General features: G+C 47.2%; 1 protein-coding gene across 36 annotated transcripts in view; it reads right to left on the minus strand.

The window, feature by feature from the left end:
* LOC6499238 (protein lap4) overlaps positions 1-17,858 on the minus strand; it is a 60,486-nt gene that overhangs the window by 26,618 nt on the left and 16,010 nt on the right. For 19 of the 36 annotated variants that reach the window (XM_014910478.3, XM_032452100.2, XM_014910470.3 and 16 more), the window contains exons 4-17: positions 17,171-17,753; positions 16,526-16,944; positions 15,906-15,980; positions 13,040-13,254; positions 12,421-12,711; positions 12,277-12,356; positions 11,935-12,212; positions 5,038-5,627; positions 4,713-4,913; positions 4,461-4,647; positions 4,036-4,322; positions 2,871-3,155; positions 737-847; positions 283-462 (exon numbers count right to left, since the gene is read on the minus strand). In XM_014910478.3, the coding sequence (XP_014765964.1) occupies positions 283-462; positions 737-847; positions 2,871-3,155; positions 4,036-4,322; positions 4,461-4,647; positions 4,713-4,913; positions 5,038-5,627; positions 11,935-12,212; positions 12,277-12,356; positions 12,421-12,711; positions 13,040-13,254; positions 15,906-15,980; positions 16,526-16,944; positions 17,171-17,753 (3,782 nt within the window). Of the gene's footprint in view, positions 1-282; positions 463-736; positions 848-2,870; positions 3,156-4,035; positions 4,323-4,460; positions 4,648-4,712; positions 4,914-5,037; positions 5,628-5,697; positions 6,048-11,056; positions 11,162-11,934; positions 12,213-12,276; positions 12,357-12,420; positions 12,712-13,039; positions 13,255-15,905; positions 15,981-16,525; positions 16,945-17,170; positions 17,754-17,858 lie in introns of those variants that run through there. The other 17 variants (XM_014910468.3, XM_014910467.3, XM_014910493.3 and 14 more) reach the window with 7 other exon arrangements.

Here is a 17,858-nt window from a genome sequence, read left to right on the forward strand (position 1 = left end):
ACGGGAATGGGAGCCAAGGGAAAGGAAAACAATCTCGGAAATATAAACCAAAAGAAGGCATTTGGCTAATTGGAATCTTTTTGTTCTTTCGACGGACGAGAGGAGCTTACCTCTGTTTTTACATAAACTACTTCGATGCTCTGTGCGTATTGAATTTTTTGTGAGCAGTGGCAGAGTGTACAATAATGGCAGATAGAGGAATCAGAAGTAGACCCAAAGCATATTTACATATTTACAATACAGAAGCTAAAACTCTAGACGGTTGAAGTCGAGGGAACTCACCTGAAAACCTGGCGGCAGGGGGTCGTGTTGGATGGTCAGCTTGATCTCATCACCGGGTTTCAGCAGCTCCAGGACAGCATCCTGGTGCGTTGCCTTGGATACATCCGCCTCGTTAACTTTCAAAATGCGATCGCCCATGCGCAGCTTGCCGCACTTCGAAGCAATTCCGCCAGGAACAATCTGGGGGATTAAAGGAGTGCCCCAAGGGTCATGGATTAGCTCATTGGGGAGATTATGAATACCCGGAAAACTTAAAAGTTTCGACCCAGCAGCTGGCTTAGTTAACCGCTCATAATGGAGCCATCGCCGGCCTGGGCCCCTGCATTTTGAACAATTCTGCAGGAGCTGCAACTCATTTGCATTCGCAAGTTTCCGTCGCTCGAGTGTTTTAATTCGAAAAGTTTTTGCTGCCAGCAGCTGAGGGTAATTGTTAGTTCATCCTTCATCTACTTACATGCGAGATGAATATTCCGGGCTCTCGGGTGCCGAAGGGCACACAGGAATGGTCCGTTCCGCCGATGATGCTGAAGCCCAGGGAGCCCTGGTTCTTGGGCAGCACAACCTCCTACAGAAACAACAACGGGTAGTGGGGGGTTAGCACATAACAAAATTAACACAAATCAATGGTCCTAACGCTACGAATCCTACTGAGACTGCCGTGTTTAATAGGTGACCCATGAATCCATGAATGAAGTGTGCTCACGTGTATGACGGTGCAAAATTGTTGGTGATATTTACATAAAAACGAATATTGTGTAAAATTTTTCCATTTTTCAATCAAAGTGTCCGCAAACCAAGACATGTCACATACCAAACACCAAACAAGAAAACCATGCAATTAAGTCTGAGAATTCGTTAAACAAAAACCAATGCCTGGGGTGAGTAACATTCAATAAATAATTAACAACTTTTGTGCTTTGCTTATGAATAACTTAATTTTAGATTAAACAACATGCAGCAAGCAGGTGCGGTCGTGAGAGATCCTCTCACTCAGTTTCATCCCGAGTTTCTTCGTCCGCAAGACCACTCCGCATTTTCACACAGATTTAAACAAAGCTTCTGTGGTGCTTGTGGCCGAGGTGAACATCGTTTAGATGGGGGGAGCTGACATGCCAACACATCAAAGCTTTATATTTTTGCTTTATATTCATAGCCGAGAAACTCTTCTCGAGCGACAGTCTCTGGTGTCAAGATGCCAAAGAAACACATGCTTCCAGCTAACTGCTACTAACTTTTGGCAATTATTTTAAAGAAATTGGATTATTAAAAGTTCGAAGCCAACTGATGGCACAAACATCAACAGGAGAACAATGAAAAACAATTAAATATTTTATTTACTATTGCTCTGAGGAATGCCAACATTCAGACGCACAGACGGGGGGGAGAGCCAGATAGCGGAGGCAAACAAAAATATTTAAAGTTTATTCATGGAGTAGGTTCACACAAACATACGTAGTCGTAGCCGTCATTTGAAGTAAATCTTTTTTCGTTTTGGCTCACTTTATTATTTAAGGATGTTTGCTAGCTGCACAGTTTGCTCGCTTACTTATTTATGTTGCAAGTGGCAAGCAACAAAGCTAGCCACATGCACATAGACTTTTCGAGATTTCTTGCCGGGATTTGCATCACGTCAGTGACGACACTCGAGTGGCTCTTTAGAAACGGGTGGATAAATCGTTCTGTAGTTTAACTTGAAGGCGCCTTGCTCGTCACTTGAATAGATTTAGTTACCAAGAAGTGACACTTTTTTCTCTAAAATCTTGAAAGAGCTTGACGGAAAAGGAAAACTGAATTAAGACACCCCTTTAGTATTTAAATTAAAGACCTAGGCCAATTTCCATTATAGAGTTCATAAAAGAAACATAAGAATTAAGGAGTGAACGAAGTTATATATATATTTGTGTCGGTGTTAGTATATCGTTGGTTAAGTGAGAAGCTTAGCTTAGTACAGAAAAGTTTGGCATGCAAATAAATCGATTTTAATTAGTATTCCTCAGATCCTTGCCACAACCAACTTTAATCCAATTCCATTCCCAACTGCTAATTAGTCGAAGCAATCGCAACGCTTGTCGATGTGCATGTTTTGCATAATGCTTGGCATGAAACACAATGAAATCTCGGCCTCCAAAGTAGTTGCCCCGTCACCTGGAGCTCTTCTTGGCCGTGAAGGGGACTTGTCTGGACCAGACCAACAGTTAAATCAAATCGTTTTGCAAATCGCACAAATATTTATTTACCAAATGCAACGCGAGGCCAATAAATTAAGGTGCCAATTGAGATATAAAATAATAAATTTAAAACATATTCAAAAATTTTGGTGTAGGGTGCAGCGTGTACTGTGGTGGACTGTGCTGTGCGTGTGTGATTTTGTGAAGAGTAAAGCTCGAATTCCTGGGCAGTTATGCACAAAAATACTTGTGTTTCACCAATCGAAGTGGTACAGTACAGTACGTAACGCCGGAGGTGGATCGGATCTTTGGTCTCGTGATCTTTACACTACGATTCATTAACTCTTGGACCCCTTCGTTTCTTATTTTTTTTTTTTTGTCTGTCTGTCTTTAGTGTATGCGTGATGTGGAGATAGTCACCTCACTGATCAGGGGCTCCGCCAGCTGATTGTCGGTGATGCGCGTCATCACCGTCTCCGTGAACGTGGACTTGGTGATCGTCTCGGTGACGCGGCCGAGTTCGGTGGGTGCTGCCGGGAACATGGGCAGATCCGGCTGCGGCTTGTTAACGTTCACCGTTACGGCGCTGACGCCCACCTCGTTGGGCCGTGCCACATGCACCTGGTGCTGACTGCCGCCGCTGAGGAAGTGTGCCGGTATCATCGCCTGAAAATCGTCGCTGGTCAGCGGGCGCAACGAGGAGGGCTGCTCATAGTTCGTGGTTCGTGGGTTGATTGGTGGGTGGTTGTTACGTGGTTTTTGGGTTTTAGCAAAGTTTTCGAAAATATCGGTTTTAAGCAAGATTTTTGGGGGTGGTGGAGATGGTTTAGAGAAAAAGAAACAAAAATATTTGGGTTTTTGTCAATTTTGGTCAATCACTAACTTTAGATCTATAATTAAGCTAACGTGCCTAACTAAGGTTACTATCACTAGGGTATATACAATCCTGCAGCAAACTCTGGCCTATCTGCCTTGACGCCTGTCAGACGGGTGCTTCGAAGCTGGGACACAAATCAGTGCACTCTTAGGCTAAAAATGGTTGATATATATAATAAATTGTATAATGACGGATATTGGAGGACAAACAAGGCGCACAGGGCACATGCAAAACAACACAAACAATTTCGTTATATATACGAGTAGATGAGCAATTTAAATAGTTCTAGCGTCTAGGGTTATGAGTATTCGATAATCTGGCGGAGATATGGATTAGCACAATTAGATATATTAACTTAGGACTATGTAGTGTGTTTATGTTTATGTTTCGGATTCTTTAGCGCCAAATATCAACAACAATTTGCGGGTCGCCTTGCGCTGTAGGGTCAGTTTTGTAACGAAATTTGTTTACCTACCTTTTAAGCTGATTATAAAAAAAGGTATCGACTACAGCGCATGGCTAAGTGTTTTTATTTATGGGTTTATCTTGTCTTAATCCTACTGTCTGATCGTGATTAAGGGAACAAAACAAAAATAAACGAAACGAGCTTATGGGCAACATTAAAATGACGTGCAACTGACTAACGGAGAACTAGGAGCTAAGACTACGTTACTACGGTACGGTGGCAAGAAGCCGACTTGGCCTTACCTGCGCCTCCCCGGAGTCGCCACTGGCGGTCGAGGCAGCCCCATTGGGCGCACCCTCCTGCTCGCCCAGGGGCACGGAGTTTCTGCGTCGGGGAGCGGGCACGGGTTGACCCGTGGCCTTGTCTATCGTGGCGGCGGCAGCAAATCCGTTTGTTTTGCTGATTGGCAGCGTGTTGTTGTTATTGTTGATGCCAGCTGGAGTGGCAGTGGGCGTGGCGGTGGCGGTGGCCAGGGTGTTGTACTTGTAGGGCTGCTCCACATCACCACCCACCGCACGACCGAAAGTGGCTGTTTTTACAAGAAGGAGAAGAAAAATTCCAAGTTATTCAACAACGTGGCACACTACAAGGCTACGAGTCGGCCGAAAGTTAATTTAATAGAGTGGTGCAATGCCCACGGATGGCAAGGAGTTTAGAATGTACCCACCTGGTCGGTTGGCCAAATACCCTGAAGGACTCAGCGAATTAAGCACAGCTGGACTACGCGGGCTGGTCGGCGGTTCCAAAGGACCGCGGTACTCGCGCTGCAACACCAGACGCACAAAACGCTGCGGTTCCGTCAGACATGCAACCGCTGCATCGTGGTGCGCCTCTGTCATGTCGTTGCCGTTAATCTGGATCCAAAAACACCATTAGCCTGCCCCGAGGACGACATATGCTCGTTCCAAACTCAACTTACCGCCATAACCCGGTCGCCCACCATAATTTTGCCATCGCGATGCGCCAGACCACCCTCTGTGATGCGCGATATGAAAATGCCATCGCAGTCGTCCTTGAACGGGGGGGAGCCCTTTCCACCCGCAATGCTGAAGCCCAACCCCTGGCCAATCTGGTCGCGGATGAGCGTTGTGTGCAGCTGGATGTAGCTCAGCGGCGCCTCCTGAAGACCACAAATGCAAAAACAGAACAGGAATCAATCACATATCCGCAACTCGGTGCAAACGCAATGTTAGTGGAGGATTTTGGTTTTGGATTGGGAGTGGAGGACACAATCCGCTACATACCCTGCCATTTAGCAATCCATTCGTGGCTGACGGCTCTACTGTTTGAGCAGCAGAGGGCGTGGCAAACACGTTGCCCGTGTAGGTGTGCGCAGGAGCCACCTGCTGAACATTAGGGACTTGCTGCTGTAGTTGCTGTTGGGGCTGAACCTCAATGGGTGCCGGGATGTACCGTTCATGGCTTACAGCCGCCGAGGGAGGCACCTCTGCCACAAGTGGACGAGTTTCCACCGAGATTTGCGACACACTGCCGTCCTCGCTGAACACCGGATGTCCAATCAGACGTGTCACCTCGCGTTGCACCACCAACACCAAAACGGCACCACAGGCTTTCAGCACCTGCACCGCCTGATAGTGATCTGCGTCCACAACGACAATCCCATTGACCTTCAGCACTTTATCGCCTACTTTCAGGCCGGCCAGGTCCGCGGGTCCTGCTTCGGTGACCCTTGATATGAAGATGCCGTCATCGTCGCCCTTGAAGGGGGTCGATCCTTTGCCACCGGCAATGCTTAGGCCAAGTCCCGCGGCAGTGCGCTCAATATGGATCTCATACTGCTCCAAACGCAGCTCCGTGACGCCGTCCAGGTTGTCTGAAAGAGAAGGTGTACATTATTTGTGAACTTTCTGGGGAAGGGATGTTCTCTGTCTTTATAATTCTACCATAGTGCTGTCGTTGTCTTTCGTAGTCCCGATCCACAGGATCGTAGCTGGTCACAATGCGCACCCGCTTGCCCTTTCGCTGCAGCGAGCCACTCGGGCTCCGATTGGAGGAGGCCAGGGAGCTCCTAAGGCTGCTCATGGCCGGACTATTCCGGCCACTTCCGGCCCCCGAGTAGCCAAAGTTTCCGTTGCTACGCTGGCCATTTCGGGGCAGGGTGTTGTTACCCTCCTTTACTTTAATTTTGACATTGAACATGGCTCGAGTTTGTTTTTATTTGAATGCACTTTTTAATATGAGCAGCAATCACCAGGCATCTTGGCCAGATACCCTATCTGTTTTATACGAGGAGAACGTTAAAGCGAATCTCTTTTTTATTTGACTGCACTTTTTAATATGCGAAACGAAAACTTCTCGGGCGGAGAGCTTGCAGAAGCGCAATCGATGTCTGTCTGCCGACGAAATACTATATATAAATCATAGCACCCTATATGCAGCTACTCATGTGCATTGGCGCAGAAAACCCCATCGATACAGTCTGCCATCAGCGAAATTATATATTACGGTTTTGATGGCGTCCATTTAATGAAATTGTAAACTCCCCAACTCGGCGTAAATCGAATGAGATTCTCTGCATAAATTTAAGTTTAATGACATTCAAATTGGATGACCCAAAGTTGGCCAAGAGCAGTACCAGATTGCCTTTGGCCATGGAGTCAATGAACCGGTGCGAAAGCCATATTTCCACGGGTGGAAACAGACAGCCAAGCAACGACCTTGAACGCCATCTTCCACCTCCCCACTGAGGACTCCTCCACTCCCGAATGACCCCCTCTTTGTATAATTGTTAAATAAATAAACAGACAGTCTGCCAGCCAGAGCGGCATTGAAGAAAAGTCTCTCAGACATCCCAGAGGTGACTAGCAGGTGGAATAAACACGAAGAGTACTCCTCCTTTCTCACACCTCCCACTCTCCCACTCTGCCAGCCGTTTTCTGGGAAAGCACATTCATTGCTTTTATTTCGCTATTGCTGATTTGCACTCAATAAATCCGTCGGCACTTTGGCCAACAAAATGATTTTGTTTTCAGGACTGTCAAGGGTTGTGGAGCCGGAGGATGGAGGTGCCAGAAAGAGACACTGGGGACAATTTCACTTTGTAATTGTCTGCGAGTCTTCATGTTAATCAGGGCATAAATGAAAAAGGAACAAATCTCCAGCTCTCCGCTTTCCCATTTAAATCTGCCGCCAATGGCTTTCACCTCGCCGGGACGGCTGTCAAGTCAACATTAATATTGCTGGATTTCAGTCGCAGCCCGACATTGTCATTTATTCAATCTGCCATTATTGAGTTTGGTAAGTTGAGTGGGGTATTCAGAAGTTTTGTTCTTTGCCCCCCGAGTTTGTTTGTGCTTCATAACTCGTCGATTTCAATTCGAAGTTTAAGTAAGGCTTTTGTTTCCTTTCCTTCCAGGGCATGGTTTAAATGCACCGCAAATTCCATCTCCATTTTCAATTTAATTCCTCAAATTGTCGGAAAAATATGCATCCGAAAGACACTTTTATGGATATTTCTCCATCGCATGCTGGAGAGAAAAATAAAGCCATATTTTCGTGTTTTTTTGGGAGAATTTGGGGGAAAACGGTCAGAAACAACAATAACCGGAGAAAAGGCCATAAAACAAAATAAGATTTCTTCCGGGAGGGAGGACACAAATGACACGTGCTGTGTGTCTTGTTTTGGTTGTGTGGGCCCCAGAATGTAGGCAATATTTCGACACTGGGGACTGGAGGAGCCTGCATGAGTTTTAATACGAAACAGGAAATGCAGGAAGAGCCGCATAAAGTCATTTGTTTTTCTCGTATTTCTTATCAGTCACATACTTTACTGATTGCCAGAGTGCCTGCGAACTTTCTGCGGCACCCACTTAAGCGGGCATTCGAGCATTTTACGATGACATCAGGCGTACGGCTGTACGGAGGTATGGCGTGCAGCTCAATGAGGTGAGCTCGAAAATAAAACCATCTCTGTCCCCCAGTTAAATAAATGGCATAAACATAAACATATAAAAATTTAAATACCCCCAAACACGAGCGACTCGTAAAACGCCATCGAGGAGGTGGCAATTCGAATTGATACTTCCACGAAGGCATTAGCATTCGCATTTGCACAGAATCGGAATCTGGATCTGAATCCGAATCTGCAGCCGTGCTTGTAGCCGGAGCTTGTTACGTTACTGGTTGACAAATGCCAAACTCAAAATCAATGGCATGAAATTTGGTCGGACGCTGCTCAGACAGTTGCTTCTCGTATCCGCTGTCCTCTGTTTTCTCTTTTTGTTTTGCTATTTATATGTAAATGACCCGGAGGAAAGACTCTGGCCATGGGAAATTAGCTGACAGTCAGGACACATGCGGAGGAAAAAACATATTCCACAAGCAACCTCCACTTTTCCCATCCGGCATGCGGCAGGCAATCCGTGATCAAGTTAGAAAACCTTCTTATGCAGCATCAACTTGGCTAGACTTGGCCAGTGGCATATTTGTTATGACAGGTCCACAGAAAAAATGTTGACTTTTCTCCATTCATGCAAATTGTGCCTTTCCCTCCGCCGGAGCTCAATGTTGTTCGAGGCAATGTCCGAATGGAATCAATCGATTTTAATTACTCCGACATTATCAACGACAAGAGATCAAGTATTCCAGCGAGCTTAAAGTGACTTAAAGCCCTTTGCCGGCCGGATGATGGCCGGACGGGTCGGTCACGTGAGCTGCACTCTTCATTTATTTGCATCGCGTATAAAAAATGCGACAGTTATGGCGAACTGGCAGGGCCCATGATTAATTGCTGGCCAGGTTAAACGGCGGAGTGCGATGCTGACGCGGTTGACAAATTGCAAGTGTTAAGCTTTGGAAATCAACAAAACCGACCGAGCCACGACCGCTTAAATGTGGCGACAAAAATTAATGAACAAAGTTTTTATGCGACCGCATAAAAGTCCTGAAGTATCCCCAGACCCTGCGTCAGAAGTTTGGCTCTGGACAAGAGCAGCGAGCAGCGCTCACAAAAGGGTGCGTTCACAACACTGCTATCTAATCAAACTTTGGAATGCCTAAGCCAATACAATACGATAAAGCCAAACAAGAAGGCCCGAAAAAGAGCGGCCCGTACAACAAAACAAAGCAAAGTGAACCGAGCGCGTAGTAAAACAAACAGAAGATAGGAAGTTTTGATTGGGGGACCTCTGAATCATTACGAAATTTTTGGACACACACGTATGAGAACATTACAACGCGGCGAGGGCCAGGGCGAGCGAGCCACTCGATTTGGGAAAGTCAAGTGGTAGGTAATGACCTTGGTCCACCTGTCGTATGCGTTATTTCCTGGGGTTCGACCCACTTATCAGCAAAAAAAAAATTGAGGGAAGCGGACCTCTGTCGCTGATTAATGTGTTTATAGCGAAGCGGGTGAGGATGATATCATGGACGGTTAACAACGTTTTGGTAATGAAAAAGCTCGGTCTGCGTTCATTTTGATTGCATTAAAAGCCAGCGAGCAAGCCTGAGGCAACAATTCAGGTCTGGTCGCATTCCCGCATCAATGTTTGTTGACAAACCAATGTTCGCTCGGTTTGGTTTGGTTTGGCTGCCACCCTCGCCGCCATCTCTTCCATCTCTCGACAATTACTCGAATTTTCCACATTTCCATGCTATCAACATGGCGGCAGTGGCGGAAATATTGGAAAACATGCTGTGAAATTCTTTGACCCGACCAGCTCTCCTCGCTGCAGCTGGCGTTTATTGCATTTTTGTTTGTTTTCTCTCGCGAAAAACGGAAAGATGGGCAGGATGGGTGGGTTAGGGGCGATGGGAGTGATGGGATGGGTAAAACTGTCACAAGTGATGGAACCGGAGGAGGACGGCACTGGGAGGGGGACAGGAGTGGTGGGAAACCGGCGGTTTAAGCGATAAACTTAGCATGCAACTGTGAAAAGCACAAGGCCCCCATCCGTAGCCGGAGCCAGAGCCGGAGAAGCGATAAGTTCAGGGCTATCCCAACTGAAACTTAAATGTTCTGCAAACCCGAATCGTGTTTGTTTGATGGCTGTGATAGAAAGAATTCAAACTGCAAATAGTTTAAATTGCTGTTTGCACAAGAGCTGCCAGCTGCAAGAGAACAGCAAATAATAATGCATACTTTGTTACAGCCATGATGAAAGGGCGCACTGAACAAATACCGAACAAACAATCATACACGCACTGGCAACAACATACGGACGGACGGACGGACAGAGGGAAAAATTCAATAAGACTCCCATGCAATCAACGATACAATACATAAATAATGAATTCCATTGCCTTGAGCTTATCAACGGTTTATTTATTGGCCAACATTCATCGGTCGATTCGGACTGTTCAATTCTATGCTGTTTGGGAGACCACAAGTTCTGCTTTAAGAACCTGATGCTACTGCTGCTGCTGCTGCAGGAAATGTGCTGCAAATGCAGCTTATTGTTTGCAACGTCCCTCAATCACATGAAAAGGAAAAAAAGACAGTACCGGACGAAGGAATGTCAAAGGACTTGTGCAAATGTTGATTGTATTGCCGCCGCAGCGATTGCAATATCTAGCCAGAAAAATCTGTGCTCAGTGCTTCCAAGGAAGTGGCAGGAAACCGGATATGCACACAGCCGAACCGAGGCGAACTAAGCTGAACCGAAGCGCATTTCACATGTTTGCCATCTGCAAATATCCAACTCGGCACAACCCGGCAACGCTTGCTATATAAACAAGACTAAATTTACTTTCAAGTAGCTCATTTTCGGGGGTATATGCACTGCAGCCGAAATGCAAATAGGGAAAGCTACTTGGCTATGGGCTAGGGGCTTGGGGCTTGGGGCTTGGGGCTTGGGGCTAGGGGCTTGGGGCTTGGGGCTGTCGAGTTCAACCTTGAGGCACCCGAAACCGAAAACTGAGGAGCTGGGTTTGCACTTGGCTTGACAAAATTGCAGCTTAAATTCAATTATGGCCCTGAGGCATACGCTGCGTATGCGCAATGTGGGAAACTTTCCAGACGAATGCCCCCAGTCCGTAGAAGAATTATGACCGACAGACTGTCGGCAGACAAAAATCGATAACACACGTAAGCAGCCGCAACTAGAAGCGACTGAGAAATGCTTCACACTCTCCGCTCCAGAGTTATTTAACAACAGAATGTAATTTTTTCTTCTGCCCCGACTATGACGCAGTCAAGGCGAAGAAAGGTGGTGTGCGAAGTTTTTCGAGTCTATTGTAATTGCGATGAGGTGAGGGCAGCTTCTGCTATTGTTATTGTTGATGGGCGAGTAGGTGGCTGGCTACCGCTCTCTGTTTTGGCAGCCAACAAAAGTGAATAACAACAAATGCTAATAAACGGTGGGCCGACGACGCGACGTTGACAGAACGCAAGCGTAACTGAAAAATGACTAAAGCAGGCGGCGAGTGGGCCAAGCGCCCAGACCCGGCACAGAGTGTGGCAATTGCACCGTCGGCAGTCGGCTCTCTCCGCGCTCGCTCTCCGGCCATAATGAGGCAACTCATTCCAGATTCATTTGCACTTGTATCTTTCTCTGCTTGTTTACCCCTTTTTGAGTGAGGTTTGCACTGTTTTTTTCCAGCGCTATCTCACTGAAACGCTATCAGCTTTTGCGAGCCAAGCCAACCGATATCGCTGGCTGATAAGCGCGCCAGTGTGCGTGTCAGCTACGTGCCGTTCCTATTTATAGGCCAAGTTTGCCTGTTGCGCGTATTTCAAAAGCCCAACTCGGTTTCTACACCTGTCCGCTGGCGTAACGCGCTTTTAATCGCTCTCTGTTGGTTTTTCCTCTTCCACTTTTTGTTGATATAATTACGTCGGAAGTGTAGTTCATTAATAGGGAGGCCTAAGCCCGAAAAACACTCAAAAATGTTGCTGCTCTGCACGCCACATCCCACAATTAAAAGTAGCACTCTCTGCGGTTTTACTTTTCCAGCAGAGACATGGCCGGCATATGCCAATTAAATTTCCACTTCAGTGTCTGGCTGCACTTGCAGGTCAGCCAGTTGGCAAATGAGTGAAAATTACTGTGACGCCGCCCTCCCGCCCCCTATTGATTTCCCATCAAGGCAGCGAAGAATGGCACTCTGGCTATTTCAAAGTCGGGTCACAGGTTCGCAGAGAGTGCCATATAAGTTAAGTTAATTGAAACTTGAATATTTACCTTGCTCTGTGGCAGTTTCCGGCTTCCCGGCTGGAATCGGCGACAGCGATGTGTCAAAAGGACGCTTCAGCTGCTCCTCCTCCTCCTGCTCCTGTTCAACTGCCAACTGCTCGGCATCGGCGTTCTCCTCGATGGGGGACTGCACTTTGCCGGACAGCGAGTGCTGGGGAGTGGTGTCGTTTCGCTCCTGGGAGGCCAATGCATTGGCCAGGATCTCGCTGGCCTGCTTGTCGGTTAAATGCTGAACTCGTTTGTTCTTCAAATGATGGGGGGTATCCCTGGCGGAGAAATATTTCAATTAGTTTTTAGCTAAAAAATCAAAGCAATCCTTGTTTCTCTTACCTTCTGTGCAATTTGGGTGGCCGCTTGTAAAAGTCATCATCTTCGCCCTCCACCTGAAAGCCCACACGGCGATCGGATTCCTTAAATAACAAAAATTTATTAATTAATAACAAGTTAATACATTTTTAATAAAAAAAAACTTACGAATTCATCTTCCTGCTCATCGTCTTCTGGATTTTCATCAGCAGGCACAGTGGTGGCCAGCTCAGTGGCCACAACTGCGGGCGGAGTCGCCTTCAAGTTATTATTATCCGAACCACTGTGTATAATTGTGGTTGGTGGTGCGACTGTGGCTGTTGGGGAAACTACACCACCGACCGCCGGCTGTGTGGAATTTACACCAACGGCTGGTTGTTGTACCAGCTGAGCTGGCTGTTGGTGATTATTCACAATGGTTCGAGTCTCGGTCGGTGTCTCGGCTAACCTAGTGCCGTTCTGTTGGGACGAGGGAAATTCTCATGTAAAATACATTCAACAACAGAAATTTCCCCTTAGTAGAAACTTATTCCAAATCTACTTGTAGAATTATGTAAATAAACTAAGTAATGATTTAAAAGCTATCTAATTTAGCCTAAATGCATCGCCCCTGTTAGATTGGAACTATTGGTCCTCAAAGGCTTAATTCTAGGATTAGTATTGGGCCAAAGAAGCACACACACTCTAAAAGCAATCGTATATTTGCGATGGAAATACTGAAAACACAGTCCTCGACCTAGCGATGGAAACACAAGAAACGCCTGGCGTTCGGATCGAGTCCACTCACCTCCTCTGGCAGCGTAACCAGGTTGACGTTATCCTCGTGCCGGCTGCGCTCCACCTTCAGCTTCTGCGCCTTGGCCTTGAGATCCTTGGGATGCGGCGTGTTTTGGCGCACGAACGGCGTCTCCTTCTCCTGGGTGGCCTCCTCCGAGAACTTCACCACAGTGCGCGACGGCTCCCGCTCTTCAAACGGCTCCGAGTCCGATTCCAGATCGCGGGCTGCATTTTTGGGCGATTTTGGGAGTAAGGAGAAAATAAGAGAAATTAGAACATAAATCACAGATAGGATGGGCTGGAAACGGTCTTGGATTAGGGAACTGCATGCCATGCACACGAACACTTACTACGGAATAGGGCTCTACAATATATGAAATATATGTAAACAAACATGTTTATTATATACAATCGGATTTATATGCGAAACGCTTAATGGTCTACGGGTTTGGTTTTGCAAAAATCAATAAATAATACGCCTATTAAAGGCCCCACCGAATTACGTGGCCAACCGCGACGGCGGTGTTAGTGGCCACTATTTTTGGGCGCCGGGCGTGGTGTAAACATTCTGGCTGGCCAGGCAGGCCTGCTGGACCATTCGACCACTCGCTAATCCATCAAGCCGTTATGAGAAGTGTGTGTGCCGTAAATTGTTCGCACCGCGCATGTAAACAACATAAAAGTTGCAACATGTGGGGGCAATCAGCGCACCCAGGCTCTCTGATTTCCATCATCAGGGAAATATGCCCATCCCCCTGCCCAGTCAGCCATCTATTCTACGCAGCAATAGCCGGAGGGACGGTGTGACGGTGTTCCAGGGTGCCTGGTTACAACAATAAACAAATGCAAATCGCTGTTTACGACGGAGGAAGTGCCTCCGGCTGAGCCCAAGTAGCTGCATCCACAATGACAAGCTGGATGTCCGGCGGTCGTAACTTACAATCGTTACTGATTTTAGCATAGACAAACAGAAATTCTGGGTGCCCTGCCCTGCCCCCCGTGGCGAGTCCAAGTCAAATAAACGGAATCCGTAGGGTCTCGGGTCAGCCAGTGCCGAGATGAAGATTTATGCAAATGGCATAAACTAGCCGACAACTTGTAATAATAACAATGATGTCGTTGTGGGGTGCGCCGCCGTCAAATTTACTTCCTCTTGTTTTTCTAGCTACTCCCCATCCCCAAGTCGCATGTCCCATGACCGACACTGACAGCGGCTTTAATTGGATAATTTGAACGCAGCTTACATGGCTATGAAGTGTAAGCGACAAAAACAATAAAGCCTGGGCGGCTTGATCTTGAAACTATTCACACATTCGTATAAATTGGCTGAGCTATGTGTGCTATTGGCCCTCGCATTGTGCACTTAATCCGTCATTGACCAGCGATCGGCTGCGAAATGATAGCCCAAACACGTCGCTGGACGACCAGACAAGGCGGTTCTCCCAATATGCTGATGATATAATCTATTTATAGGCAACTCAATGGCCAAAACTAGTTTTCGAGCCAAATAACAGTTACTACTATACTTCGATTGGGAGGCAACTACGCCACAGATCTGAGACCCGAATAGAGTAGATTCTGGTTGAATCATGTGCCACTCAATCACTGAATGTCACAGCCAAAATATTAGCATAAGCCACTAGGTTCTAGGCTAGTCCATTACCATAACCACAGTAGGGCCACTATTGTTAAGAGATTAGGAGGAAGCTTTTGATTAAAATGTAGTTCTATGTTTTCCAAAAGTGTTGTTCGATTGGAGGTCACTTTCCGTTTACAGGAATGACTAAACCTTTGTAATCTGAAATACTTCAAGGGCGCTCGATTACTTCACCTGGCCAGGTTCCACTGTAGCCCCTGTGACAGGCCATTAATCAACCGTTAGTTTTGGTGGCTCACATACGAGCAAGCCAGGCGATTAATATTATTAACCAGCGCAGCGTCATACACATAATTACATTGCTGGCCGATCTTGCCCCACATTTTCGACTGCCACTCCTCCTCCCAGCCATGACGTCACAGCCGTTGACATCACTCAAGTGGCCGTAATAGGAGGGACATGTACTGACTCTTGGAAGATGAATTGAAATGGATCTTGGCGCTTGCAGCCAACAACAAACAAATCGCTTGTGCGTCTGTGGGCCGCTTTGATCTGGCATGCTGCCACTGACAGGCAGCTAGTTCCTCTTGCTTCGGGCGGGAGCATTCTTCGAGTGGGCCTGGCTCCCCCAGCTCCCCCAATATCTGGGGTGATCAGAAACACGCATGGGCCGCATTCTTCCCAGCCCAACAGCCAAATGAATGGAATATAAACACAAAATAATAACATAATCAAATCAAACAAGCCAAATCGAACCCGCTTTTATCATCCATCCATCGCGATACGGGGCTGTGTGTGTGCTGGTGAGTGTGTTTCTCAGCCAACGCCCGGACCAGAGACTCCCAAACTAAAACAACTTGTTGTCATGACGTCATTGGGTGGCGGTGGGAAACCGGTTAGTGTTTTTGTTTCAAACACCCAACTAAAGCGAATCAACAAGCACTGATGGCTGACTGGCTTTTAAGAGCCAGGTGAAGATGCGTTTATCGCCCAAAACGCAGTTGCCTGGGCGCTGGCTCCTATATCTATGTCTATGATTAATAGTTTTTATTTACAAATGCATAGGAATGTTATAGAATTAAACACTTAACGAAGCAGGCATGCAAATGTCAAGCCGGGCATGCTATGAGGCGAGCCAATACAATAGAGTTAGAAATCAATAATTTGGAATTGTGTTTCTGGGAGATCGAATCTTAAAACTGAGCAACTCTAATATATTGACTTGTTAACTGAACAAGAGTAGCGTGTACTGACAGATAAGGTAATACGGAGCGCAAACCTTTTTGCTGATAACTGTAGAATTCCGTCGAATCGAATTTTTCGCTCGATCTATAGAGCGTCATAGGTGGATAGTCTTTTGGGTGATTGAATGAACACATAAGGGGGTGAGTAGGATGTGGAGTGCAGTGTTGGTACAGCGCGTGATGTGGCAGATTGCAAAGAAAATAATCGAAATCAGTAGGAAATATAATAATCGTGAAGCCAATAGTGCCGTGGCACTTTCAAGTAGATTTAGTCACAAAAATAGGTGGCAACTAGGTTGGAGAAAACACAGAAATTGAATTAAAGAGTCGTATCTTCGTTTCCCCCCAAAGGTAGAAGATAGAAGAGCTTCTCACACATACACAACGTTCAGAACTTGGATGGGCTGGCTCTCGGTCGGCTGTTGGCAATGTTTGCTCACTTTGCGGGCTATCTTATCGCGGAATTCGAGCATAGATGGAAGATATTGCACAACGATAGGGATAGGGGCAGAGGTCTGGCGGAATCTATGCTGTAGATAAGGTCGCATAACTTGGCCAAATTCGGTGGAAAGTGAGCGCACAGCACCAACAGCGTTTTGTAGAGCGGCCTGTAAACACCCATCACCAATTATGGACTACGGCTATTGAAACTCACCCGGCGTGATGGGCTGGTACTCCTGCTGGGGCAACAAATAGCAGGACAGCACCTGCTCTCCCGTTTCCGCGTCCGTGTCCGGCTGGAAGGTGAGCAGCGGCTGCGACTGATTCTCCGACAGCCACACGGCCTTCAGCTGAAGATTGACCAGCGAGTAGGGTAGATACAGCAGCTGGTTTCCGCTCACATCCAGCACATGGAGCACCGTACAGTTGCCCAGCTCCGGCGGCAGCCGCTTCAGCTTGTTGTCGCGGAGGCTGAGCACCCCCAGATTGGCGCACTGGCCAATCTCCAGGGGCAGGTATTCCAGCGCGTTCCTGTCCACGTTCAGGTTGCTCAACTTGGTCATCTGGCCGATGGAGGGCGGCAGTTCCGACAGGAAGTTCTCCGTGAGTATCAGCTCCTGCATGTTCACGCAGCTTTAAAATACAACAAGAGTTGAGAAATTTAAGATTATGAAGAGTAAATTGGACAAGTATTTGCAATAAATGCACTTCATGATGCTGCATTTAATTAAGTTAGATTACACAAAGGGCCTTTAAAGTGAGGCAATGTGAAACTTAATTCAATTAAACCAGCAACCTCAATTTGGTTTCGGGAAACAAGCGTATTAATTTTCCTCATCGGAATAGGAGGTAGACTCACTTTCCGAGCGTGTCGTTCAATCGCTGCAAGCGATTCTGGTCCAGCTTCAGGATTGTCAAGCGGCTTAGTTTGGCAATGCCATCTGGCAGTGTCTCCAGCAAGTTCTGGGCTAGGTCCAGGTCCGTGAGACTGACCAGGCCGCTGATCTCGTTGGGCAGCTCCTCGAGTCGGTTCTCTGACACGTCGAGGTAGGTCAGTTTGGTCAGCAGGCCCAGCTCCGGCGGCAGGCGTTGGAGCTGGTTGTGGTCCAGCCAGAGCTCGTGCAGACCGGGAAGGTAGCCCAGGTAGGGCGGCAGATCCTCAATCTCGTTGTCGCCCAGATCGAGGCGCTTCAGCTTCGTCAGCTGGCTTATTGTCTCGGGCAGGTGCTTGAGCAGATTCTCGCGCAGCTCCAGCGACTCGAGCTGCGTCAGGCTGCCAAAGTCCGCCGGCAATGTGGTGAGCGACATGTCGTTGAGGCCGAGGACGGTCAGGTTCTTCAGCTGGGAGAAGCCGGAGGGCAGCTTGGGTATCGGGTTCGAGCTGAAGTCGGCCACCTGCAGGCTCTGCAGATGCTTAATGTCGTCGGGAATGTCGGGTATGTCTGGAAAGAGTTTAGGACGGAGAATATTATTTACTGAATGCCACGAAACTTTATATTATTTTAACGGAAGAGAGCCATAGCTGGGCGCTCGATATTCCCCGATTA

Source organism: Drosophila ananassae, chromosome 2L, assembly GCF_017639315.1.
Source record: "Drosophila ananassae strain 14024-0371.13 chromosome 2L, ASM1763931v2, whole genome shotgun sequence".
Classification (NCBI taxonomy): Eukaryota; Metazoa; Arthropoda; class Insecta; order Diptera; family Drosophilidae; genus Drosophila; species Drosophila ananassae.